This window comes from Oncorhynchus tshawytscha, linkage group LG28 (genome assembly GCF_018296145.1).
Source record: "Oncorhynchus tshawytscha isolate Ot180627B linkage group LG28, Otsh_v2.0, whole genome shotgun sequence".
Classification (NCBI taxonomy): domain Eukaryota; kingdom Metazoa; phylum Chordata; class Actinopteri; order Salmoniformes; family Salmonidae; genus Oncorhynchus; species Oncorhynchus tshawytscha.
The window spans coordinates 8,630,425-8,654,781 of record NC_056456.1 but is presented as its reverse complement, the minus strand read 5'-3'; the positions used below and the strand labels follow the sequence as shown (position 1 = coordinate 8,654,781).

Below are 24,357 nucleotides of genomic sequence, written 5' to 3'. Positions count from 1 at the left end.
AGTCTTGGTGGTTTCAAACTTATTCCATTATGTTTTGGATGACTGGCTGCGAATGTTTATTGAATTGTTTTATTTCTGCCTTTTCTATTCCAGACATTCTGAAATTCACTAAAGCATCCCATGTATGTAACTTTAGTCTTTCACTTTTCAATGTTCTTTGGGACCTTCAATGCTGCAAAAGTTTTTGGTACCCTTCCCCAGATCTGTGCCTGGACACAATCCTGTCTTGGGAGTTCTACGGACAATTCCTTCGAACTCATGGCTTGGTTTTTGCTCTGACATGCACTGTGGGACCTTATATAGCCTTTCCAAATCATGTCCAATCAATTGAATTTAACACAGGTAGACCAATTAAGTTGTAGAAACATCAAGGATGATCAATGGAAACAGGATGCGTTGAGCTCAATTCAGAGTCTCATAGCAAAGGGCCTGAAGATTTATTTAAATAAGGTTCCCGTTTTTATTTGTAGTAAATGTGCAAAAACTTCTAAAAACCTGTTTCGCTTTGTCATTATGGGGTAGTGTGTGTAGATTGTTAAGGATTTATTTAATCCATTTTAGTTTAAGGCAAGGGAAACAGGATGCGTAACAACGTAACAAAATATGGAAAAAGGTCAAGGGGTCTGAATACTTTCCGAAGGCGCTGCCTTGAACTAATGACATGGAGGTTTCCATTAACTCAGCACAATGTCTGAACTCCTTATGATCTTAATGCTCCGTTACCAAGACAACAAATGGTTTCTTTAAATGGTTGAAAAGGGGGGGATTTTGCCCTCAACTTACTGCTTCTTCTCTGTGATCGCAGGGCCTTACGGCTAGGTTTGCGATATGTGGTGTGTGTGTTACACACATGATCAAGTTAGGTCTGGTTAACACACATGATCCAGTCTCCTCTGTGGCTTACAGAGCATCACCCATAGGATTGCTAGTAGTCTCTGGCATGTCACTAAAGAGGTGAAGGTCCTGAGGTTGTGAACTAGCAGAGCTCTCAGAATCAGCTCTACTCTGGCAGGGGTTAGAGAATCAAACTATGCGCCCGACAACTCAGATCTTACACAGTGAAGTTTTTTCTGTTATTTGATTGAACAGAGAGAGGAAGAGAGGAGGAGAGGAAGAGAGGAGGAGAGGTACAAAAGGGAATGGAGAGATGCACTACTAATTACTGTGCCATCTGCCCATTCCTGGACTGCAGCCAACTCTACGGGCAGCTGGGATAGAGGGATGGGGGAGGGAGAGAACAAGGGGGATGGAGGGGGGGGGCGAGAGAGAAACAGAAAGGAGGGTAGGAGAGGAAGTAGAGCACAAGAGAGGGAGAAAAAAAACATAGGGAGTTGAAGGGAGAGCGACAGAGGGAGAATCGGAAGGAGAACAGGGGAAGAGCAGAAACGGTATAGTGAAGTCAGGTAGCGGCCAGGTCTGCATGTCATCAAGCATAGTTTTTCCCCTTAAGTAATCTGTGGACGAGGGTGCTGGGCTGGAAGGAATGCAAGCACATCTAGAAAAAAAATGGCCTATAAATATGACCCTCTATAAAAACATGTCTAAATAAATGAATGGGTGAATGAGTAGGGCTCTGTTTATTTTTTCACCTCGTCGGCAGTGTAAAGGCACACAGCTGTGGGTCTGGAGGCTCTCTCTCTGCCAGTTAGGCTGCTGCTCTGAACACCAGGGAGAAGCCTGCCATGCACTGGGACTGTGTGTGTGGGGGGGGTGGGCTTAGTCTGGCTATTGGAGTGCACACTCAGTGACGATGAGTGCTGGGAGGCATTTTAAGGATGGGGGATGCAAAAAAAAAAAATGGGAGCATTCCTGATAATGGGTGGGGAAAAGGTGTGGATATGGTTGGGTAGGTGGGCACATTTTGGGTTTGGAGAGGGCAAAAGGTCTGAGTGTTCTTGGGTGTGTGTTCTTAAAGGGGCAAATAGGCAGACTAGGGTGTGGCAGTCTGGTAAGAGGGGGGGGTAACGGTGGGGCTGGAGAGGGGGACAGTTCTACAAGCTTTGGTGTTCCATTTATATTTCAAGTTTGGACATTGGCACAATGGGGGGCACCAATTGGTGTCACCTGGTTAGTCAGTATGTTACACCTGCGCTGGCTTGTCATCTTGTTAGTCAGAAGAAGTTTCAACTGTGCTGGCACAGGTGATATTTAAGAGCGGCTGGCCCAGTGCTCCAGTTGTCTTGATAGACGCGAAAGGTTAACACCTTTAGCTGGCTCTCTATTTGATTTCCAGAAAAAAATTCCGTTGTCCGATTTCCCTGATTTTAGTTTTGCTCCACCGTTTTTTGGTTTGCTTCCTATCTAAGTCGTGGTTTTTTTCTTCTTTCGTCTGCCTCTTATTGGTTAAATTTAGTGGGCGCTCATGGTGAGTGTCTTTTAGGTCCCAGTTGTTGTTGTTGCTATGCAACTTTCAGTGGACACCCCCGTGACTGTCATTTAGAGCCCCTCCTAAAACCCCACCGGTTTTGTTTTAATGGTCGTTGTCAGTAAATCTGTTAGTTCTCCCTTCTGTTTGAGCGACTTTTGGATTTCATGCTGGGGAATGTAACAGTACTTACCGAAGAGGGCAGGCCAGGGGGAACTTTCCTGATCTTTTTTGGCTGGGCATCTGACACACACACACGAAACAAAGTTATGAAAGCAGTTAAGGGCATTCCAAATAATTGTCCATTTGTGCTGGTAGGAATATCTGCCTTTATGGCCCATAACTTAATCAAATGTAATCTAATCTTATACAACCAATTTGTTTATGCAGTGGCCTCACACCACCTCTCCTTTCATTGAATCCCCTGCAGGTTTAGCAGAAGTGCGATTTCTCAGGTTCTTATTTTAAACCTCAGTAGGAGAAGTGAAGGTAATCACAGTCGGAAATATGAACCAGAATAAAGAGCAACTCCTCTCCTTTGTCATAGTAAAAGTGGAGCAGATACAGTCATGAATTCCATGTGATTTTGTACAAAGAGGTAGCAATTATTCAACAGTATACATGTAGAACTAGGGCTGGGCGATTTGGACTAAAACACAGCTAACTTTTCCCCGATATACATCTAGATTTATAAAAATGTTCTCTCTAAAAAAGCTTTGTGGTACAAGGTAAAAATGTACTGCATTTAAAACAGCAAAAAATAAAATCAATTCAGAACTTGGTCAATTATACCTAGGCTGAATATAACACATAATTTAATTATTTTATCAAAATAGTATTACCTGCATTTTTTGTTGCAATTCTCACTTATCTGGCTTTCAGGTCGGTCTATAAAAATGACCTTTTTGTAACACATTTAACCAGAACCATGCATAATGCAACCCCACTAATAATGTAGAAAATCACCACCAGTCTCAATTTCTCAAACCAAGCCCACATGCTAGCAATAAGCCAGCTAATATTCATAATTTAAAAGTTTAGTCAACTTGGATCTAGGTATAATTTCACAAGCTCTGAATTCAGCTACAGTTGTTATGAAAACAACCTTATGCCCGTATCCAACTGTTTAAAAACAGCATTCTAGCCTTTCTACTTTGTTCAGTTGTTGAAATCAAATGGCCTACCTTATTTCTCAGAATGAGAATGAGTTGCCAATTCCTTATATAAATTGTGTTAAGATTATTGCACATTTATAATACACAGCTAGTATAACAATCTTTATTTGACTAAAATGCTGCTTGCAATACGTGGTACAAAAACTGAGCATTCATTTTCCAGAATGTGTTCATTGGTACATCCGTTTTAGTAGTGTCTGCTTTGCTCGAAATTTGAGGAGTTGAAACAAAACGGGATGGTTGGAAAGGTTAAGGTCTCCTCTATTACAGTAAAATATTGTCTCCATGTGTTGTGGTGTCCACATGACCAATTCTGTTGGACCAAACCTTAAATTAAACCATTTGTCAGAGAGGAAGAAGTGATCCCTCATCTGTTGTTGTTGTGAGTGGTAAGGGGAAGGGCTTGGGAGAACGAGACGAAGCGAGAGGTTTCACTCTGGCCAAAATCTGTCCAAAATAAGCCTAGTGGGTTTCTATGCGCTTATTTTGAACTTAAGCTTGTCGCCTGCCTTCCCCGCATTTGGGACAACGACTCCCATTGTTAAGGCGGAGACATGAGCATCTCGTAATTATATACAGATCTCTGGTGTAAATGGGAAGGAGCACAGCACAGACGGAGCGAGCAAAACCAAAAAGACAACATGAGAACAAGAGGACAAACGCTCACAAAAATAAGAAAAAAAAATCTGCAATACTGGCATTTAGAATATCACACAAAAACAAATTCGAATTAATTTGATATATCGCCCAGCCCTATGTAGAACGTCCGAGATTTACAACAAATGCATTTGCAGTAAGCATTTAAATAGAAATGCCATTCCATGGAAGTAAGCTTAAATTCAACAACGATTTGGTTAAAGACCCTCCAATGTGGCCACCAGGAAAATTGCCACTGCTTTACATTAGTATGTCTATTCTACCCAGTGTAATTCTGTGCACCATCTTCCTTGCATGTATCCATGCTAGGAAATGGGGATAGCATGAGTGTATTATGGGGTCATTTTCAGTGGTTTCTGTCCTTACCCATGCTCTCCTGGGTGGGTCTCCTGCGAGGGTTGAATTGGGAGGGGTAGAACTGGGAGCCAGACTTCAGGCCCGAGGGTGACAGGGCATCAGGACTGGGCATGGGCATCTCACTGGGCATAAAGCCCGGCTACGCAGGAGAGGAATGAGAGAAGACAAGGTCAGACACACAAATACTGCATGGGAGATTATACCAATGTGGAGAGAGGAAAGAGGATGAGAAGGTCGACGGGAGGAGAAGGGAGAAAACAACTTAGGGATGAAGTAGAAGATGGGACAAGGTGGGCAGATTCACAAGAACATCAGTCAGAGGAAGAGATGATAGCTTCAGAGGGGACACAGAAAAAAACATTTGACACGTTGGAAGAGAAGCGAGGTCAAGAGGAGTCTGATTTTACCTGCGCTCCAAAAGAAGAGTAGGGTCCACGCTCAGCTTTCCCTATAAAAACGAGAGGGACAATCAGGGCAGGCCATTGTAAAGACCTTTAAAGCTACCTTTTATGCATCTCCAGCACATTAATACTCAATCCAGGGTGTTCCCCTTTCTCCAGTTGTTTGTGCTTGGGTGCACCAAAACCCCTAACAGCACACAGCCTAAACACCCTGTCCCCATGTATGCGCCTAGTCACACACACACATGGAATGCCCCTGAAGGAGGTCTCTCATATACAGTGACGGTGAGGTTCTCTCGCACACAGTCTCTGTATCCTCTGAGACACACATACAACTGCATCTCCATTCACTTGTGTGCATTTCAATTTGCTCCCCTAAAGACGCATCATTATGCAGTCACTTCTCCTGGTCATTTATTGTAAATACAGAGTGGCTTACTGCAGCTCCGAAAGCCACACAAGACCACAGGGACCTGTTAGTGGGTTTACTTGGTCTTAATGGGGCCGTCAAATCAGCTGAGCTTAATTAAAGGGTTGAGGGTTGGGGAGAGAACCCGCTCCTGTTCCAAGGTCTAAACCACAGACCAGGTTGGAGGAAATATATTCAGATTTCCTTACCAACGATCCCCGAGCCGAACAAGGGGGTGGAAGCGAGGCCTTCGTGCTCGTTGTAATGAGCTCCTTCGCCATAACCCTGGAGGGAGGGGGAGAGATGAGAGATAATATGAAGACTTAAAATCAATTGCTGTGTCTTAAAAAAAAAAAAAAAGATTCAGCATGCCAATCTTCAACCAAATGCACTGCGCATGATGTGGGCTCTTTGGGCTAATCTATGCTTAGGGTTGGGCGATGTCAACCTTTGTACTATCGTGATTATGTACCCGTAAAACATTGTGACATACAATGCTAGTCACCCCCATATATATTTTTCTTAATGACAAGAATACAACACTAGTTGGGCTATAGGGCAAAATGTAATGCAACTGAACGAATCATAATATTGTTGAAAGCCTGGACAGATGCTAAGTGGAGGCAATGGCAAATGTTTTCTGATATTCCTTTCTGGTGGAGGGGCAGAGCAGGTTTGTGTCTGATGAGGAACGGGCTGTCTTACCGTAGTGAGCTAGGTTATAGGCCTACATCATGGGATGGATAAAAAGCACTTACAGTCCTTATAACTGGATAATAATTGCTTTATTTGCCGCAAAATAAATAATGTTGTCCGCTGTGATTGAGAAGAGCCTAGTGTTTCATTTTTTGTTACTTTTGAAAGCCACAACAACTTTGGGACGACGCCTTCGTATGATAGAATATTTGGGAAATAAGCTACTTTTCATAACTAACTTGTCGTAAAGTTTTTAGGATAGGTCTAGTAGGAAGATAAGTTATTTGGTTTTTCAACAGCGCATTAAGGGATTTTCCTGGTCCACATGGACCATTTATTTAAGACAGCCAGAGGACTAATAATGAGAGAACAAAATCTCAGCCTATAGAAAGATGTAATGACAAGTTTAAGCTTGTGTTTTTAGGCTATTCAAATAACTTTAATAAGATGGAACTCTGTTACATTCATTGTTTGATCGGGAGAAAGTCACGCATAAAACAAAAAGTCGCCTTCAGTCATATTTATAGCCTATGAAATGGAGCGAAAGGAATAGAGGGGAAAAAACTAAGTATCGGTTATAAAAAATGTAAATACAAAAATGGTTTAGGCTATAGCCTAACGCCAATGCATCCGACAGAGAAACAATATTGTCTGACTGGAGACTGTGCTGCTTTGATGAAATTCTCCACTCTGTCTGGCCTACATTCCTCTCGTGTTCTGTAGGGGAGAACATAAATTGAAATAGGCTATAACAAAGAGGAAGAGACAAATTACCCAGAATGTCACTTGTGTGCTGCGCTGGGAGACTGTTTTTTCCTGAGCGGTGCCAGGCAAGTTCAAATAGGCTAAACCATTGTCTGTCACGTCATGATGTCGTCATCATTGATGATTGCTGTTAATCAATCATCGACGATAGAATCGTAATATCGCCCAACCCTAGTCCAGATAAGTCATCAGGGCTCTAAAGCACGACCAAGTTGGTCCCATACACGACTAAATATTTGGCTGTGCGACCCTAAGTTTTATTTAGAGCACCAGTGTGACTAAAATCCAATAATACATTTTTAAAAATACACAAGTAACATTTTGCCGCAACACTGCTTGAACAGATTTTTCCGAAACATGAACATCGCTGCTTTCCACATTACTTCTAAATATGAAAACATTTCTCGAATTCTACTATTAGTTTTTGTATATGGCTCTCTGATTTATCACGATATGACTTGTCTATTTTGCTGGATTAGAAATACATCAAATAAGAAAATTGCTATTTGTTTACATTAGCGGCAGTGACCTAGGCAATGTTTACCCACTGCCATGTAAGACAACTGAAACGGTAGCCCATGATTCAAAAAGTAAGCCATTTCAGATTACATATCCAGAGAACACATGATTCATATTTGGATGTGCAACCTGTGAAAATAGGATCCAGAATGATCAGATTTATTTTTGGCTCTTCAGAGAATTTGCCGAGATCTTTGTGCATATTGGCCTACACCTGATGGTACTCGAAACAAAAAATGTCCAGCTCTTGGCATCGGCTACTTGATGTAGGCCTATTCACTGCAAATGGGGCGCTTGACTACGCGGCGCATCAAAACCATAGAAATAGACACTACCAGAAAGTTGCAATTTTCCCCTCTAAGTGGAACTGTAGTCTCGCTGAAAACTGTATTTTTCCCGCAATTGCATTTTGTGCAAAGGTCATATGCTTGTGCTTCTCGGAACGCATCTCTCCCTCGTCCATGCACACATTGGGGAGAGGGAGAGAGTGGCTCGCTCACACAGCAGCCGACAGTGAAACAGGCAGATACTTTCATAGCAGGAATCAACATACTGCAGTGGCTATTACTGTTGACAAAATAATGGTTTTAGAACAATCTACAGAAACGTAGAGTGTTCAAAGCTGTCATTAAGGCAAAGGGTGGCTACCTTGAGGAATCTCAAATATATTTTGATTTGTTTAACACTTGATTATACACATGATTCCATTTGTTTTATTTCATAGTTTTGATGTCTTCACTATTATTCCACAATGTAGGAAAAAGTAAAAAATAAAAACCTTTGAATAAGTAGGTGCATCCAAACGTTTGACTGGTACTGTATGTACAGTGCCTTGCGAAAGTATTCACCCTATTGGCATTTCTTATTTTGTTGCCTTACAACCTGGAATTAAATTTGATTTTTTTGGGGGGGTTAGTATCATTTTATTTACACAACATGCCTTCCACTTTGAAGATGCAAAATGTTTTTGTGAAACAAGAAAAAACAGAAAACGTATGTGCATAACTATTCACCCCCCAAAGGCAATACTTTGTAGAGACACCTTTTGCAGAAATTGCAACTACAAGTATCTTGGGATATGTCTCTATAAGCTTGGCACATCTAGCCACTGGGATTTTTGTCCATTCTTCAAGGCAAAACTGCTCCAGCTCCTTCAAGTTGGATGGGTTCCTGCTGGTGTACAGCAATCTAAGTCATACCACAAATTCTCAATTGGATTGAGATCTGGGCTTTGTCTAGGCCATTCCAAGACATTTAAATGTTTCCCCTTAAACCACTCGAGTGTTGCTTTAGCATTATGCTTATGGTCATTGTCCTGCTGGAAGGTGAACCTCATCTCAGTATCAAATCTCTGGAAGACAAACAGGTTTTCCTCAAGAACTTCCCTGTACTTAGCACCATCCATCATTCCTTCAAATCTGACCAGTTTCCCAGTCCCTGCCGATGAAAAACATCCCCATGGTGTTCTTGGGGTGATGAGGTGTTGGGGTTAGCGCCAGACCTAGCGTTTTCCTTGATGGCAAAAAGGCTACATTTTAGTCTCATCTGACCAGAGTACATTCTTCCATATGTTTGGGAAGTCTCCCACGTGGCTTTTTAAAAATCTTTAAGCAATGGCTTTTTTATGGCCACTCTTCTGTAAAGCCCAGCTCTGTGGAGTGTATGGCTTAATGTGGTCCTATGGAGTCTGTCCAATCTCCGCTGGACCTTTGCAGCTCCTTCAGGATTATCTTTTGTCCCTTTGCTGCCTCTGATTAATGCCGTCCTTGCCTGGTCCATGAGTTTGTGTTCTTCTCCACAACCTTGTCCCTGACCCGTTTGGAGAGCTCCTTGGTCTTCATGGTGCCACTTGCTTGTTGCTGCCCCTTGCTTAGTGGTGTTGCAGACTCTGGGGCCTTTCAGAACAGGTGTATATATACACTGTGATCATGTGACACTTAAAGTCCACCTGTGTGCAATCTATTTGATTAATTATGTAACTTCTGAAGGTAATTGGTTGCAGCTGATCTTATTTAGGGGCTTCATAGCAAAGGGGGTGAACTTTGTTTTTTATTTAAGAATTTATTTAAAGTAATTTTTTTCATTTCACAAATTTCAACTATTTTGTTTATGTCCATTACATAATATCCAAATAAAAATCGATTTAAATTCCAGGAAACAAGTAATTTTTCCAACAACTGTTGACAAATTATTTCACTGTATTACAATTCCACTGGGTCAGAAGTTTACATACACTAAGTTGACTGGGCCTTTAAACAGCTTGGAAAAAATCCAGAAAATGATGTCACAGCTTTAGAAGCTTCTAATAGGCCAACTGACATAAGAGTGAATAGGAGGTGTACCCGTGGATGTATTTCAAGACCTACCTTCAAACTCAGTGCCCCTTTGCTTGATACCATGGCAAAATCTAAAGAAATCAGCCAAGACCTCAGAAAAAAAAATTCAGACCTCCACAAGTCTGGTTCATCCTTGGGAGAAATTTCCAAACGCCTGAAGGTACAATAGTACGCAAGTATAAACACCACGGGACCACGCAGCAGTCATACCGCTCAGGAAGGATATGCGTTCAGTCTCCTAGAGATGAACAAACTTTGGTGCGAAAAGTGCAAAATCAATCCCAGAACAGCAGCAAAGGATCTTGTGAAGATGCTGGAGCAAACAGGTACAAGAGTATCTATATCCACAGTAAAACAAGTCATATATTGACATAACCTGAAAGGCCGCTCAGCAAGGAAGAAGCCACTGCCCCAAAACCACCATAAAAAGGCCAAACTACGATTTGCAACTGCACATGGGGACAAAGTTCGTACTTTTTCTGGTCTGATGAAACAAAAAAATAGAACTGTTTGGCCATAATGACCATCGTTATGTTTGGAGGAAAAAGGGAGAGGCTTGCAAACCGAAAAACACCATCCCAACCATGAAGCACGAGGGTGGCAGCATCAAGTTGAGGGTGCTTTGCTGCAGGAGGGACTGGTGCACTACACAAAATAGATGGCACCATGGGGGAGGAAAATTTGGTGAATATATTGAAGCAACATCTCAAGACATCAGTCAGGAAGTTAATGCTTGGTTGCAAATGGGTCTTCCAAATGGACAATGACCCCAAGCATACTTCCAAAATTATGGCAAAATGGCTTAAGGACAACAAAGTCAAGGTATTGGAGTGGCCATCAAAGCCCTGACCTCAATCCTATTGAAAATGTGTAGGCAGAACTGAAAGAGAGTGTGTGAGCAAGGAGGCCTACAAACCTGACTCCGTTACACCAGCTCTGTCAGGAGGAATGGGACAAAATTCACCCAACTTATTGTGGGAAGCTTGTTGAAGGCTACCCGAAATGTTTGACCCAATTTAAAGGCAATGCTACCAAATATTAATTGAGTGTATGTAAACTTCTGACCAACCGGGAATGTGATGAAAGAAATAAAATGATCTACTATTATTCTGCCATTTCACATTCTTAAAATAAAGTGGTGATCCTAACTGACCTGAGACAGGGGATTTTTTTACTAGGATTAAAATGCCAGGAATTGTGAAAAACTGAGTTTAAATGTATTTGGCTAAACGTGCATGTAAACTTCCGACTTATACTTTTGTCTATATAAAGTGTTTGGACACCCCTTCAAATTAGTAGATTCGGCTATTTAAGCTACACCCGTTAATGACAGGTGTAGAAAACTGAGCACACAGCAATGCAATGTCCATAGACAAACATTGTCAGTAGAATGGCCTTACTGAAGAGCTTCGTGAATTTCAATGGTGGCACAGTCATAGGATGCCACCTTTCCAACAAGTCAGTTTGTCAAATGTCTTGCCTGCTAGAGCTGCCCCGATCAACTTAAAGTACTGTTATTATGAAGTTGAAACATCTAGGAGCAACAACGGCTCAGCCGGGAAGGGGTAGGCCACACAAGCTCATGGAACAGGACCGCAGATTGCTAAAATGAATAAAAATTGTCTGTCCTCGATTGCAACACTCACTACGAAGTTCCAAACGGCCTCTGGAAGAAACATCAGCACAAGAACTGTATGATAGAAGCTTTTTTTTTTTTGATTTTCATGGCCGAGCAGCCACACAAGATCACCATGCGCAATGACAAGCCTCGGCTGGAGTAGTGTAAAGCTCGCCGCCATTGGACTCTGGAGCAGCGGAAACGTGTTCCCTGGAGTGATATATCACGCTTCACCATCTGGCAGTCCGAAGAACGAATCAGGGTTTGGAGGATGCCAGAAAAACGCAACCTGGAGTAATGGATAGTGCCAAATGTAAAGTTTGGTGGAGGAGGAACAATGGTCTGGGGCTGTTTTTCCAATGTTTTGGGCTAGGTCCCTTAGTTCCAGTGAAGGGAAATCTTAACACTACAGCATACAATGATATTCTAGACAATTGTGCTTCCAACTTTGTGGCAACAGTTTTGGGAAGGCCCTTTCCTGCTTCAGCATGACAATACCCCCGTGCACAAAGCGAGGTCCATACAGAAATGGTTTGTCGAGATTGGTTTGGATGGGCTTGACTGTTCTGCACAGAGCCCAGACCTCAGCCCCACCTTTGGGATGAATTGGAACGCTAACTGATCGACCAACATCGGGGCCTGACCTCACTAATGCTCCTGTGGCTGAATGGAAGCAAGTTCCCGCCGCAATGTTCCTACATCTAGTGGAAAACCTTCCCAGAAGAGTGGCTGTTATAGCAGCAAAGGGGGGGACAAACTCCATATTAATGCTCATGATTTTGGAATGAGATGTTTGACAAGCTGGTGTCCACATACTTTTTGTCATGTACATTATTTTCTGTGCTCTTCAAATTTTATGTGGTGTTCCTAACTTTGTTAAAAGCGCCAGTGATAATGATTTTTTAAATTTTGAGCCCTGCTAGTCATATACTATTAGTAATATCCCCCGTGTAAGAAAAACATGTCCATGCTGATCAGTGTGTAGTCACTGTAGTGTACAGTATGAAGTGTGCAGTGTTCCTTTACCCGTCCCTGGTTGAAGGAAGAGCTGTTCTGTTCTCCTGATACCCAGGGGCCAGGACCGCTCCGCTCATCTATACCTAGAAGATGGAACGCACAGGGTTAGACCTGCTCACTCAGAACCATGTAGGACTGGAAAGGGAAAGGAGATAAGAGAGAGGGAAAGGGACCAAAACTAGTAAGTAGACTGGTAGTCTTTCACCCAACTCCAAATAAACCCCTAGTTCCTAGTACCCTCCCAGAGCATTTGTAGGTTTGAGAAGTGGAATTATTTCCATATTGGTCACCTAGCCAATCAGAGGGCAAGGGGGATCCATTAAGATAATGCCAATACCCATCTTGTCCTTTAAGATCTACACCAGTACCTAGGGAGATAGGCGATATAGGCTAGAAGCCAATATATGCAATGGAGGGTGACCCAGTTAGGAAGCACTGCTGCTTCCTCACTGGCTAGAAGTGTTCTAAATAACCTTTGGCTGAGCGCTGCTACTTCAGCTCCCCGTGACAGCTCTGCCACCACACTGTCACTTAGTGTAGCTATGAGCTGTAGGAAGTTTGAATAATTAACACCCAGTATGAGCCTCCTACAATCATCCTCAACATTTGTCATTCTCCCACTCTCCCCACTTCTGTCCATGGCAACGCAGTAGTTATTCGTATCCCCATCCCTTCACACCTCCCTTTGCATGACAGCGGACTAAGGAGTACACAAATGACAGAAGGGACACACGTCATGCATGTTGTCCCTGGTCAAAGGATTTGCATTGAAGAAGGGGAAGTAGGGAGAGCGATTTTAAAGATTGCCGAAGCAAAAATTCCTGCCCCCCTCCCCTTCTCTCCTCCCCCTCTGTTTCCTCTCTTACCGCTACCCAGCGTCTCTGGGGAGAAGCTGAGGCTTAATTGTGTGCTGATTTGCATAATTGTGCATATTAATGAGGCTTCGCTCTATGAATATTCATATTTTTGTTTTGTTGTCTAATAAAGAAAAAATGGAAAGGGGCGGAGGGGAGCAGGCTGGAAGCACGACTGGATCAGCCATCAAGGAGAATGATGGGTCCAGAGAGGAAAGAGCTGCTATATCACCGTGACAACTGATCTATAGGAGAGATGGCAGCAGAATCGCAGATGAAGGAGACGAGGGGTTTGTTGCCTCAACCTGACTCTCACTCTACATGTCCAGCAGTAGAACAGACTCAGAGAGGACATGTACACAGAGGGATATGGACCAGTCTTTTCCTCTGCTGAAAGGACACCAGTGTTTCCCCTAGACATTTCTTAGGTGGATCGCAGAGGCAACGATTAATGAGACAGCGCCCACAAATGATGAAATGTGCCGAATATTGTGGACCGATAAATGAGGTTGGAATGATACTGTGAAAATGAGAATGCCCTTTTAGTTTAAGAGATGTTTGAAAAGAATGGCTGAAATGTCAGTCTTTTGGTGGGATGTAGTTTTGGCCTTACCATGCAGTGACTTGTTTAATAGACCAATAAAAAAATATCTTAAAAAAAAAAAAATAATAAAAGATTTCCAAACCCCTCTGCCAATAATTGCTAATTCTCAGTTTTCCCCTCCCCACTCAGGGACTGTCTGGCAGTGGTCTATCAAAATTCTTGCTTGAGAAATTGCCCTTTTCTAAGAAGCCCAGTTTGTTTTCAATTAAAATGGTCAAAAAGTAAATCACATTAAGGTACTTAATTATTAACCAGAAATGATTTGATAGCGATAAAAATGGCTGCAATGGACCATTAAAAATCTCCATAACTCTGTCGAGGGCTGCCAACAAACATTATCAGGACATCTTAATCTGGCATCCTGCTACTGATTCAGGCCGGACCTTTATAAGCCACTCGCTCCCCCTCACGTCAACACCGTGAATAGGCGGCTAAAAATTGGTCATGTGGAAGACTTAGCATAGCCACTGGGGTAGGAAATGAACATGGTGGGTATCTCTTACTGCTCTTTAGGAAGACTGACAGATGGAAGGCAGGGGGATATAGACCTGAACTGACACCCATGGAGATCCACAAAGGCACGGGGATAATAGGGAGCTCTGCAGGTAGCTAGGGCCTCACACCTCAGGCTATTCATGTGTTCTCCTGAGGAGAGGAAGGGTCTACAGGAAGTACGGAGAGAATGGAGAAGAGTGTGTCTGGAATGCATGGAAGGAAGCACTCTCCTAGACCTTCTGGGGTAAGTAGTAAGTAGCATCACAACTCTTATTGCAAGGTATTTTAAAATGGCAGGTCCAGGGATTTGGACTGCATTGAAATGTATGGACGGGGAGCTGCGTTTCAACCGGGGAGAAAAAAGAGAGAAAAAGACTAAGTTTCACACCACACAAATTACTCACATTGGGTGAGGGAGAGGGCAAGTGAGCAACTCTGAAGTAAAACATCATTAAAATTACTTTCATGCATATTCATTAGGACCACATTTTCCTACTAATTAACAGATCTGCTGATTAGTATAAAGGAGAGAATAAGTGAGACTCGTCTAAGTAGACTCATTTGTTTTCCACAAAACTTCAAATGGCTTCCTCCTGCAAGTCGTTACCATGACAGCCTGATATATGACAAATAGAACATCAGAGAAAACCAGAGCTCTTGTCCACAGAACCCTGGTAGAAGAGAGGACCCAGTACTAAACTCCACATTCTAATTATACGGATTAATTTAACCAAGAATCTTGAAAATAGTTGGTCTACTACGTTACCAAGCCATTGCTGATGACAACAACCCTAAAAACATGAGGCAGGAACTCCACACCTTAACCTCTTTTATAGGGTTTGCCCCCCTCCCCCAGGGTACTTCTGTGACTGAGTGAGTTAAGAGTGAGTGAGAGAACGTCTCAGCATGTTAGCTCAGAGAGCGAGAGGGTTGAGTCAGGCCAGACACATTCACTAGCAAGTCCCCTTTAAACCCGGGTCTCACCACCCCTTTCAAGCGAGGTTGGCCTATAATTACATCAGGAAGAGATACTGGAAATGGCCAGTCAGCCTGAGTCACACAAGCTATGAAGCTACAGGACCAATACACAGGGAACATGCAGGCACAAACACTTTGCTTTCATAGGATAATGCCCCGGGCACTGATTGGTGTACTGTCTGGTGTCTACACTTCCTTCCTTCCTTTCATCCCAGCCCTGTATGACAGAAATGTGAGTCAACCAGACATAATACATGATGCCTAATAAGTATTAAGGAGTGATTATGATTTAGGGAATGTCTACAATGGATACGCAACAGTATCTTGTTTGTTATAGGATGTGTCTGAAATTGTTAACCTCCCTGCGCACGGAACCCGGTAGGGGGATGAAATTCGACAACATACGGTGATCGCTACATAAAGTCATTACACATTCATGAAAATACAAGTGTCTCACATGTTTCGAAAGCCTAGAATCTTGCTAATCCAACTGCGTTGTCAGATTTAAAAAAGGATTTATTGCGAAAGAATACGATGCGATTATCTGAGCACCCCCCGTAAAAAAACAACTATTTCAACCAGCACAGGTGTAACAAAATCACAAACTGCTATAAAATGAATTGTTTACCTTTGACGATCTTCCTCTGTTTGCAATCCCAATGCTCATTGTTACACAATGAATGGTCTTTTGTTTGATAAAATCCATTTTTATAGCCTAACACAAAACATTTTGTGAACCGCTTGTGTCGTGAATTCCGTCTCATTCCATTTGACGATGACACATTCAAGGTAAATACACACACAAAACGTGACTTTTCCAGTCATGTTTGGTTTCATTGCAATCAACTGGTTTGTTTGTAACACAACCAAACCTGATGGGTCATTTCGCGGGACGCATTGACTGAAAGATACCGATTTGAAGATAATAAGTAATGACATTTTTGTGCAATGATTTGCTCGCTGTTTCGTTGATTGACTGTATTTTAACCCAATGACCACTGATCGTCTTGAAATCTAGCTGGGTAGATAGCCAATGAGCTGAGGTAAACAGAAATATGGAATGTTTATGTGTTGGAAGATCAACCCATGTAGTAAACTCCGGGGACGATTCATGTAGCGATTCCCAAATGGAGGAATATTTTTTGAACGGAGAGGACATCGTTTTGGACTGGCAAGTTCTTCTCATGCCGTTGTTTGAAATTAATATAAAATATTATTTGTGATATCAAATAACCTTATTTGAGGCTGTTGAGGGGAGGGCAGGCCACAACAATGGCCAAAGTGAAACGGAGACATACAGCTGGTCTGTTGTAATATAATAAAGACAGTAGATCCAGCTGGTCTGTCATAATATAAATGAGACAGTAGATCTAGCAGGTCTATAATAATATAGTCAACCCTATGTTCCCTGTACTCATATATATATATATATATATATATCTGTTTATTATACCTGTTGATACAGGGCTCATATGTGAAACTATTCTGACTGAACATTTTCTTTCACAGTGACACTGACTCCGAATGGGAGCCCCCAGTGCCAAGGTGTCCATCCCCCACTGAAGCTGGTTCATCCAGCTCCTGCCACGAGTGGTGTTCATCTGCCCAAATGTATTTCTGCAGGCATGGATGTTCTATGGCACCTGGCATCAGCAGCATAATATTGTGTAGAGGACGGAGGGTCTTCCAAATATTGAAAGTGTTATTTTGTAAATGTATACAATTTTTTTTTTTTTTGGGGGGAGAATACCATTTTGGTTATTGGTTATATATCCATTCAAAATGTATAACTTCAACAATTTGGCCACTTGGGTACATTTTGGCTACTTGTGACTTGATAAATGTAAAATGATGAATGTCATGTAGCACACTCATTTTGGAAGTTGTCATTCTGAAACTTTGCACAAGTACTGTTGCCCACTTATGTTTTCCACTGAAATTGTCCCCATCATCCTATCTGAATGTTTGTTTTATCTTGTTTTTTTTTTCATTGTATTATCCAAACCAGATCTAGTGTGCTATATTCTCCTACATTCAATTAACATTTACACAAACTTCAGAGTGTTTCCTTTCAAATGGTACAAAGAATATGCATATCCTTGGTTCTGTGCCTGAGCTACAGGCAGTTAGATCTGGGTTCGTCTTCAGGCGGAAATTGAAAAAAATGAGGGGTTAGCTCTAAGAAGAGCCAGTGTCATGATACTGAGAGGACAATATTCAACACCAACTTGAAATTACAAATTTGAACATGATTAGGCATGTTACTTTCCATATTGAAGTTATTTCATAATCATTCAAGTTCGACGCTACAAGCATATTCTGGACAATGTATCTTATGTTTAAAGCTCTGTTTGATCAAGTCTGACAGAGTATGCTTCTATACTGCACAAGGAATCCAATTCATGAGCAAATCTGATCAAGTTACTGAATTACCAAATCCAAATTTCCATTCACATGAAGGAAAGTTCCTAAAGAACAAAAAGTTAATGCAAAATGCATACGTTCCTCTTTTGCATTTCAACCCAAGCCAGAGTTTAAAAATACCAGTTCAGAATCTCAGTTTCTGGTTGCCAGTAAATGAAACTTGGTTGGAAGTTAGTTTACACCTCAAGGGTTTTGCACATAGACACCCAAAGTCAGAGAGAACTAGGGATGCACGACAATGACCATTCCTACGGGTAAAGATCTCCCACAGACACAGATCTGTGATAAAAGCATTATTACCTTTCCCGCAAAAATTGACCATAGATCAATATCTTGGGCCAGGCTAAACTCGTCATAATCCATGACAGCACACGTCAAACATTTTCCACTCTACAGGGACGAGCACCAAAAAAATACAAATAAACCACAGCTCATCTAAATCAAATCTAGAAAAAAAGGCACGGCAGAGCAGATACTAACCAATGCTACCAAGGAGATGGTAGTGCAGCAAGACTAGGAACCTTCCCTTATAGAGCCTCTTCCTCCCCATTGTGAGAGGATGGGTGGGGGCTTCCTGGGTGAAATCATACACTAGGCCACATATGCTGCCTGCCTATCCACTTCTCTCTGCGGCCTAGGCCCTTTGTTTTGGCCTCTGATGAGCATTGTGGAGACCTGTGCTGAGGGCTGCCACACAATACCAGGAGCAGCCGTTGGATTGAGAACAGTAACGGCCTTTTTCTGTAAGTGTGCACCTTTGTCGCTACAAAAGAAAATGTAAGTGGCCCTCAAGCTTAGAGAAACACCGTAGTTCGGTTTCCATGCTTCACCTACTCCATCCCTTTCATCTGATTTATGCTACTTCAATATCCTGTTTCTTTTCAGTTACAACCTGAAAATACCTACATCAACGGTTCATGGATTCAAGGAGGGTGAAAGAAGATGATTGGAGAAGGGTGGTGAAGGAAAATGATTGGCGGAGAGGAGAGGGTTGAAGAAAAGTGGCTTGAGGCCGAGTGAGAGAGAGGATGCAAGTTGCATGTGGAGCATTTTTTATTTTACCTTTATTTAACTAGGGAAGTCAGTTAAGAACTAATTCTTATTTTCAATGACGGACTAGGAACAGTGGGTTAACTGCCAGTTCAGGGGCAGAATGACAGATTTGTACCTTGTCAGCTCGGGGATTTGAACTTGCAACCTTTCGGTCCAACGCTCTAACCTACCCTGCCACCCCATGGTTCTTGTGTTGATCTTGGATGGTTATCAACAAGAGGAGATGGGATCTATTGAGGGATGGTAGTTGGTTGGGGTGAGGAGGAGCGAAGAATAACGGAAATAGTTCCCCCCTCCCCACAGGGTGAGTGATGGGGAATGTGGGGGTGAATAGGGTCATTCCCCCCCCCTTTTAACACCCTCCGTAGAGTGTGATGGTGAGGCAGCAGCTGAGAAGGTGAGGGCGGGGACACCTGGAGGGGGGGGGGGGAACTGAGGCTGCTTCCTTTTCATTATGAACTTTATTAACAAACATCTGCAAGGAGAAGACCGGTGGAATCATATCCAATCCTTCGACCCATCAGTGGTAATGAAGGACAGTATGCCATTTCAGCCTATTTGGAGTATTGATACAGCTACTGTGATTTGACCTCACTGACAACACTCCCTTCGGGGCAGTGAGAGGATGGACAGTGGGGAGGGGTGGGGTCAGAGGTGGGACAGTGGGGAGGGTTCTCAGAAGACAAATAAGAAAGTGTTGTTGAAAGGGCTGTAACAGCCCATCGATGTCATGCTGTTCCTTAAAGACATATATAGGGGACCATTATAAAGCAATAACACCCTTAATGAAACAGCTTCAGATGAGATGTAGGGAAAAGGTGGATGTTGACCATTTTAGATCATATGGTCACATGTTGGTTATGTTGGTCAAAATGTTATTGTACTATCACCAAGGTGACCTGAAGAAGACCATGTTAACTGAAATACTTAAATGATTGTACCATAATTAGGCTTTATTAAAAATCTATTTGGGAGCTGTAAGCAGTCAGTGGGCATTTATTTTTGTATAAAAACCAAGGGCGGGTCTTACCGGAGCCTCCAAACTGGCTGCTGGCGAGAGTGGTGGGCCTGTTCTTCCCATTTGACACCGGTGGTGCAAACATCTGAAACAGAGACAAACACTGAGTCAAAAACATTCAACAAGAAATGGGGTGTACATTTTTTTTTTAAGTCCTGGGGCCATATCCACAAAGCATCTCAGAGTTGGAACGCTAATCTCGAATCAGTTCATACAATCTTATTCATTATGATGTAAAAGTCCAACCTGATGCTAGGGAAGCACTGTGGATATGGGCCCTAAAGTTCTAAAAAAAATTTTTTTAAAAACAAGCAGAAGTCTCCTTTTGACATCTATGTCTTGAGAAAAATGGCGAGCCTGTGGCAACCACTTCACTAAACTAGTCATCTTCATTAGACTACAGGAAACCAAAGCTGCTCTTAATAGAAACCAAAGTACAATTACAACGGTTACATTACACCTCTGATGTTACATGGTTTGGTGCTAGGCGCTAATTTAATCTATCTGATAGAAGGATTTAGTCGTTCTCAGTTACAACAGACTCCCGCAGCTGTCAACAGTGTGAAGCAATCTAAAAAAACATGCCAATGAGTTAGTCATTGACGCGAGTGACTCACAAAAACAGCCCAATAACAACACTGGCTGATTGATACCGTGCTATTCACTTTATGTACCAACCTTCTATACCAAACAATACAACAAAAAACACTTAACTTTTATTAAAGTTAAGAGACATTTTAGCAAATGGTCTTTGGCATGTCTATCTTGATGGGTTTGGATTTATACACTCGTCTTGACAAAAGGTGTGTTGAAGTGTTTCTGTGTACATAAACTATTATCTAAAATAATACATTTTACCAGTCTACGTTTTTCCCGTGTTCATCCCATTATAAGAGACTATGTGTATTTGACTACAAACAACCTATTATATACCCTGAAGGAGCTGTTCTGGACAAATATATTCTAGTATTGGGAACAAAAATATTGCAGGGCTGTTGACAGCAAATGTTTTACCGCGCTGAAATCCAGCAGGTCGCTGAGCTCCTTGTCTGTTCCCACTGTAGCCATTCTCTGCTGCTGTTCCTTTGGCCCTCACAGTCTCAGCAACTGAGGGGAAGAGAGTGAGAGAGGTGATCTTTAGTGGGATAACAGACCAACTGGCAAGGTCTAGAGCTGGGTTGTCAAACTCATTCCATGGATGGCCAAGTGTCTGCTGGTTTTTCCCTTTCAATTTGTATCCAATTAAGATCTACACAACCGGGTGAGGGGAGTTCCTAACTAATCAATGACCTTAATTCATCAAGCAAACACAAGGGGGGAGTGAAAAACCAAGCATTTCGCTACACTCACATTAACATCTGCTAACCATTTGTATGTGACAAATAAAATTTGATTTGAAAACCCGCAGACACTCTGCCTCAGTGGAATGAGTGACACATGGTCTAGAGCACGGGTCTCCAGCAGGTCGATCGCCAGCCACCAGCAGCCCACCTACGAGTAGCTCGCCAAACAATTCAGAAAGTACATGCAATTTTCACGTGTTGCAGGGTAAAAAAACTGTCATAAACAAAACCTCCCAAGTATCAGATACCGTTAGCTTCCAGCTAATATCTAATCAACACGACATCGTCATTATTCCACCCCGGGGGGGAAGCCAGTCCTAACAGAATATCTGCCCGTCTGTCTGTGTGGCATGTGCATTTGTCTGTGTGTAGACCATTGATGCGATAACCGTCTTGTGGGTTGACAGAAATACCTTCCCCAAAACCTTCTCAATTGTATGTTAACTGCAAAGTAGGCTTACCTGGCAGAAGTATATCATGAGTAAGTATATAAATCTGAATATATTATTTGTTCATTTGCATACTTTGCCATGAAATGAGTAGCAGCAGTAAAGCACCATTGCTAGACCGGCACATTCCTCACTCACTAGATGTAATTAAAGGGGAAGTACACTCAAATCTTCCCAAACTAAAAATAAATGGTCTTCTGATGTGATTTAAGAATTGGCATGGACACAGGACATCCATTTCCATTGTTTCTCTAAGAACAATAGACATTTTGAGTCAAACTAAAAAAATCTAATATAAAACTGAATTTGTGTGTGGGCCGGGGCTCTCAACGTAGCTCTCATGCTAGAAAAGGTTGTAGACTCCTGGTCTAGAGGTACAAATAGTTGAAAGACTGATTCTCTTCTGAGTGACAAAAGTGTGAAGTCAAATCTTAAATCAATTGATTCCTGTGTCAAGGGTACATTTTCAGCATCAGGATTCAAATCCACCAACAAATTGCTTATTCAGACACCAAGATTTCTCTACACAAACCATTAACTTGGTTGCAACCACTTTTCACTGTGTGGTTAGACATCTCTTTGTAATGGATACTCCACATTACAATTCCCCTTGTAGAACATAAGTTCACATTTGGCAGAGCATGTAGGTGGTCAACGTGATAAGCAACCTTGTCTGAGACCTGAAGACTGAAGTTTGCTCCCTGAGCAAACAAGGGGCTCCCGCACATAGGCTTTAGTTCAGTGGGCTAACAGTCTTGGGAATATAAAAGTAAATCAGGTTTGATACCCGGTCGGCCATCACGGTGAAAATATCACGAGCATCGAGTCAGCATGATATCACTTGCCTTCTGTATAGAATGACCAACATTAGGGTTGGCAAAACACACAAAGCACCCTTTACACACACTTCAAAAGGCCAATAAGGGAGAGGGATGGCACAAATATAGCCTACTAGTTATTTCACTGCTACAAGTTTCCTGCTCTGTTATTGAGTTAGATGACGCAACTCTTTCCCATTCATTTGGAATTGTGGCCTGCAGATTTGTGCTACATAGCTCAATCTACAAAACAGGTGGTGTGGAATCCCTTAAGGTATGGAAACTACTAGCAAACGTACACACTGGGATGAACTACTGGTGATGCTTTAATCATTGGGTATTAGAGGTTTTCAGTGCCTTTATCAAAGATCTAGTGTCACAAACTCTGGGATTTCCCCATTCTAGCCCACATCAGTCAGCTATCTGGAGTATGGCCTCTGGTCTACCACAAAGCCAATACTCGCCTCTCTCCTCCTTCCTCAGCCCTGGCTGCCTCTGCAACCTAAGAAACCAACCTGCTTCAAGAGTCATTGTCAACAACAACAATACCAGCCTACACATCAAAGGCCATTACATATGGTATGAAATATCTGAACTTTACCAGCACAGCAACCCCGTGAGTTTATCAAATAAAGGACCTAGTTGTTCTGTTTCACAACATTTCCCCGTTTGTACCAGATGAACATAACGCGGGTCTCAAGTGTTTTCCTCAAACTTCAGCCAGAGTAAGGTTTAGGCTACAAAATCTGTGTTCCAATATCAAACACAATCATCTAAGTAGGCTAATGAACACCTCAGGGCATCGACAAGCACTGGGTTCTGGTTGTGTGAAAGGATTTCAGACACATCAAGAACAAGAGTAGCCTATGTGTGCTGAGCATCAGTTTTGTTGGTGATGGTGAGTGTGTCTTCCCTTGAGGGCAGCATCTGAAACACTACCAGGCAGGCAGCACCCCATGGCCAAGAGCCAACACACAAGAAAGTGCAAAGATAAGAGGGGGCCTCATGCAAAACTCAGTTTGGTAAACTTGTCACTGTGGGGAATGTAATCATGAATAGGCTGTATGGTAGTTATGTAAGCCTTGCAAAAAAAGTATACTATAACCTACTCAGAATCACATAGTCAGGATGTTTTTGATGGACATGACTAGTATAAGGAGTACACTAACACATGCATCACTACTGAAAAGTAGTATGAGCTTGTTGGTACAGAAATTCATGCTGTAGCAGACGTTCAACAGTTGCCTGACAGTTCTCTGCAAGTCCCATTTGCTGCGGAAATCTGCCAACTCCCTAAAATCGAAGATCCATAATGGGCCCCACTGACGAACACCCCCCCCCAAATACTTAGGCCTTCCCGGACGGCGAATCTAAATAGTTTTTGTGGATTTCGACGGAATCCCCCAAGTTCAGGTTTTACCATTGCCAGCCCATAAATTATTGTTCAGTCCGTGCGTTTGGGATGGGTGAGAAACCGGTTGTGAATTAGCTGTCGAATACACACGACTTCTCTACTAGTCTGTTAGTCTAGAACACAAAGAGAGTCAGGCCCCGATAAAGTTTGTGATAACCGCTAGAACAATGGAGTAAAATTCTCTCCTTGCATATTAAATGAAATGTGCATGATGGAAAAACGATAATAAAATGTGTCGAACCGTGTAAAGAACGTACATTGCTTAAGTTCATGTTCACGGGGTTCAACGCGACAGAAGAGGGTGGGGGGGAAAGGAATTTACTGCCAAATGCGAAATAAACAGAGTGGAAAATGTTGAGGAGCACATAGCTGGGAATTAAGTTAAATTAGATCGTACGTGTATTACAAAATAAATGTAAAATATAAACACTGCCTATTTGACCCAGAAAATAGAGGCATGCATGCGTGCCTTTCTGGGCGCAACTTTCCTCTACACCACAAAGTTTTCCTCTAAATATTTAACCAAATTTCGAACCGTCTAAAAAAAAAACATTTCGTTTGTTATTCCAGAAAATATTGATACAGAAATGCC

At 42.2% G+C, this 24,357-nt stretch overlaps 1 protein-coding gene across 7 annotated transcripts in view; it reads right to left on the bottom strand.

Annotated features, from left to right (window-relative positions):
* The window catches only part of LOC112226599 (transcription factor E2-alpha), a 40,744-nt gene that overhangs the window by 15,508 nt on the left and 879 nt on the right, over positions 1 to 24,357 (bottom strand). For all 7 annotated transcript variants that reach the window (XM_024391030.2, XM_024391031.2, XM_024391034.2 and 4 more), the window contains exons 2-8: positions 20,756 to 20,848; positions 19,754 to 19,826; positions 12,325 to 12,398; positions 5,574 to 5,649; positions 4,962 to 5,002; positions 4,564 to 4,693; positions 2,559 to 2,608 (exon numbers count right to left, since the gene is read on the bottom strand). In XM_024391030.2, coding sequence (XP_024246798.1) covers positions 2,559 to 2,608; positions 4,564 to 4,693; positions 4,962 to 5,002; positions 5,574 to 5,649; positions 12,325 to 12,398; positions 19,754 to 19,826; positions 20,756 to 20,809 — 498 coding nt within the window. In that variant the 5' untranslated portion in view covers positions 20,810 to 20,848. The remainder of the gene's footprint in view (positions 1 to 2,558; positions 2,609 to 4,563; positions 4,694 to 4,961; positions 5,003 to 5,573; positions 5,650 to 12,324; positions 12,399 to 19,753; positions 19,827 to 20,755; positions 20,849 to 24,357) is intronic.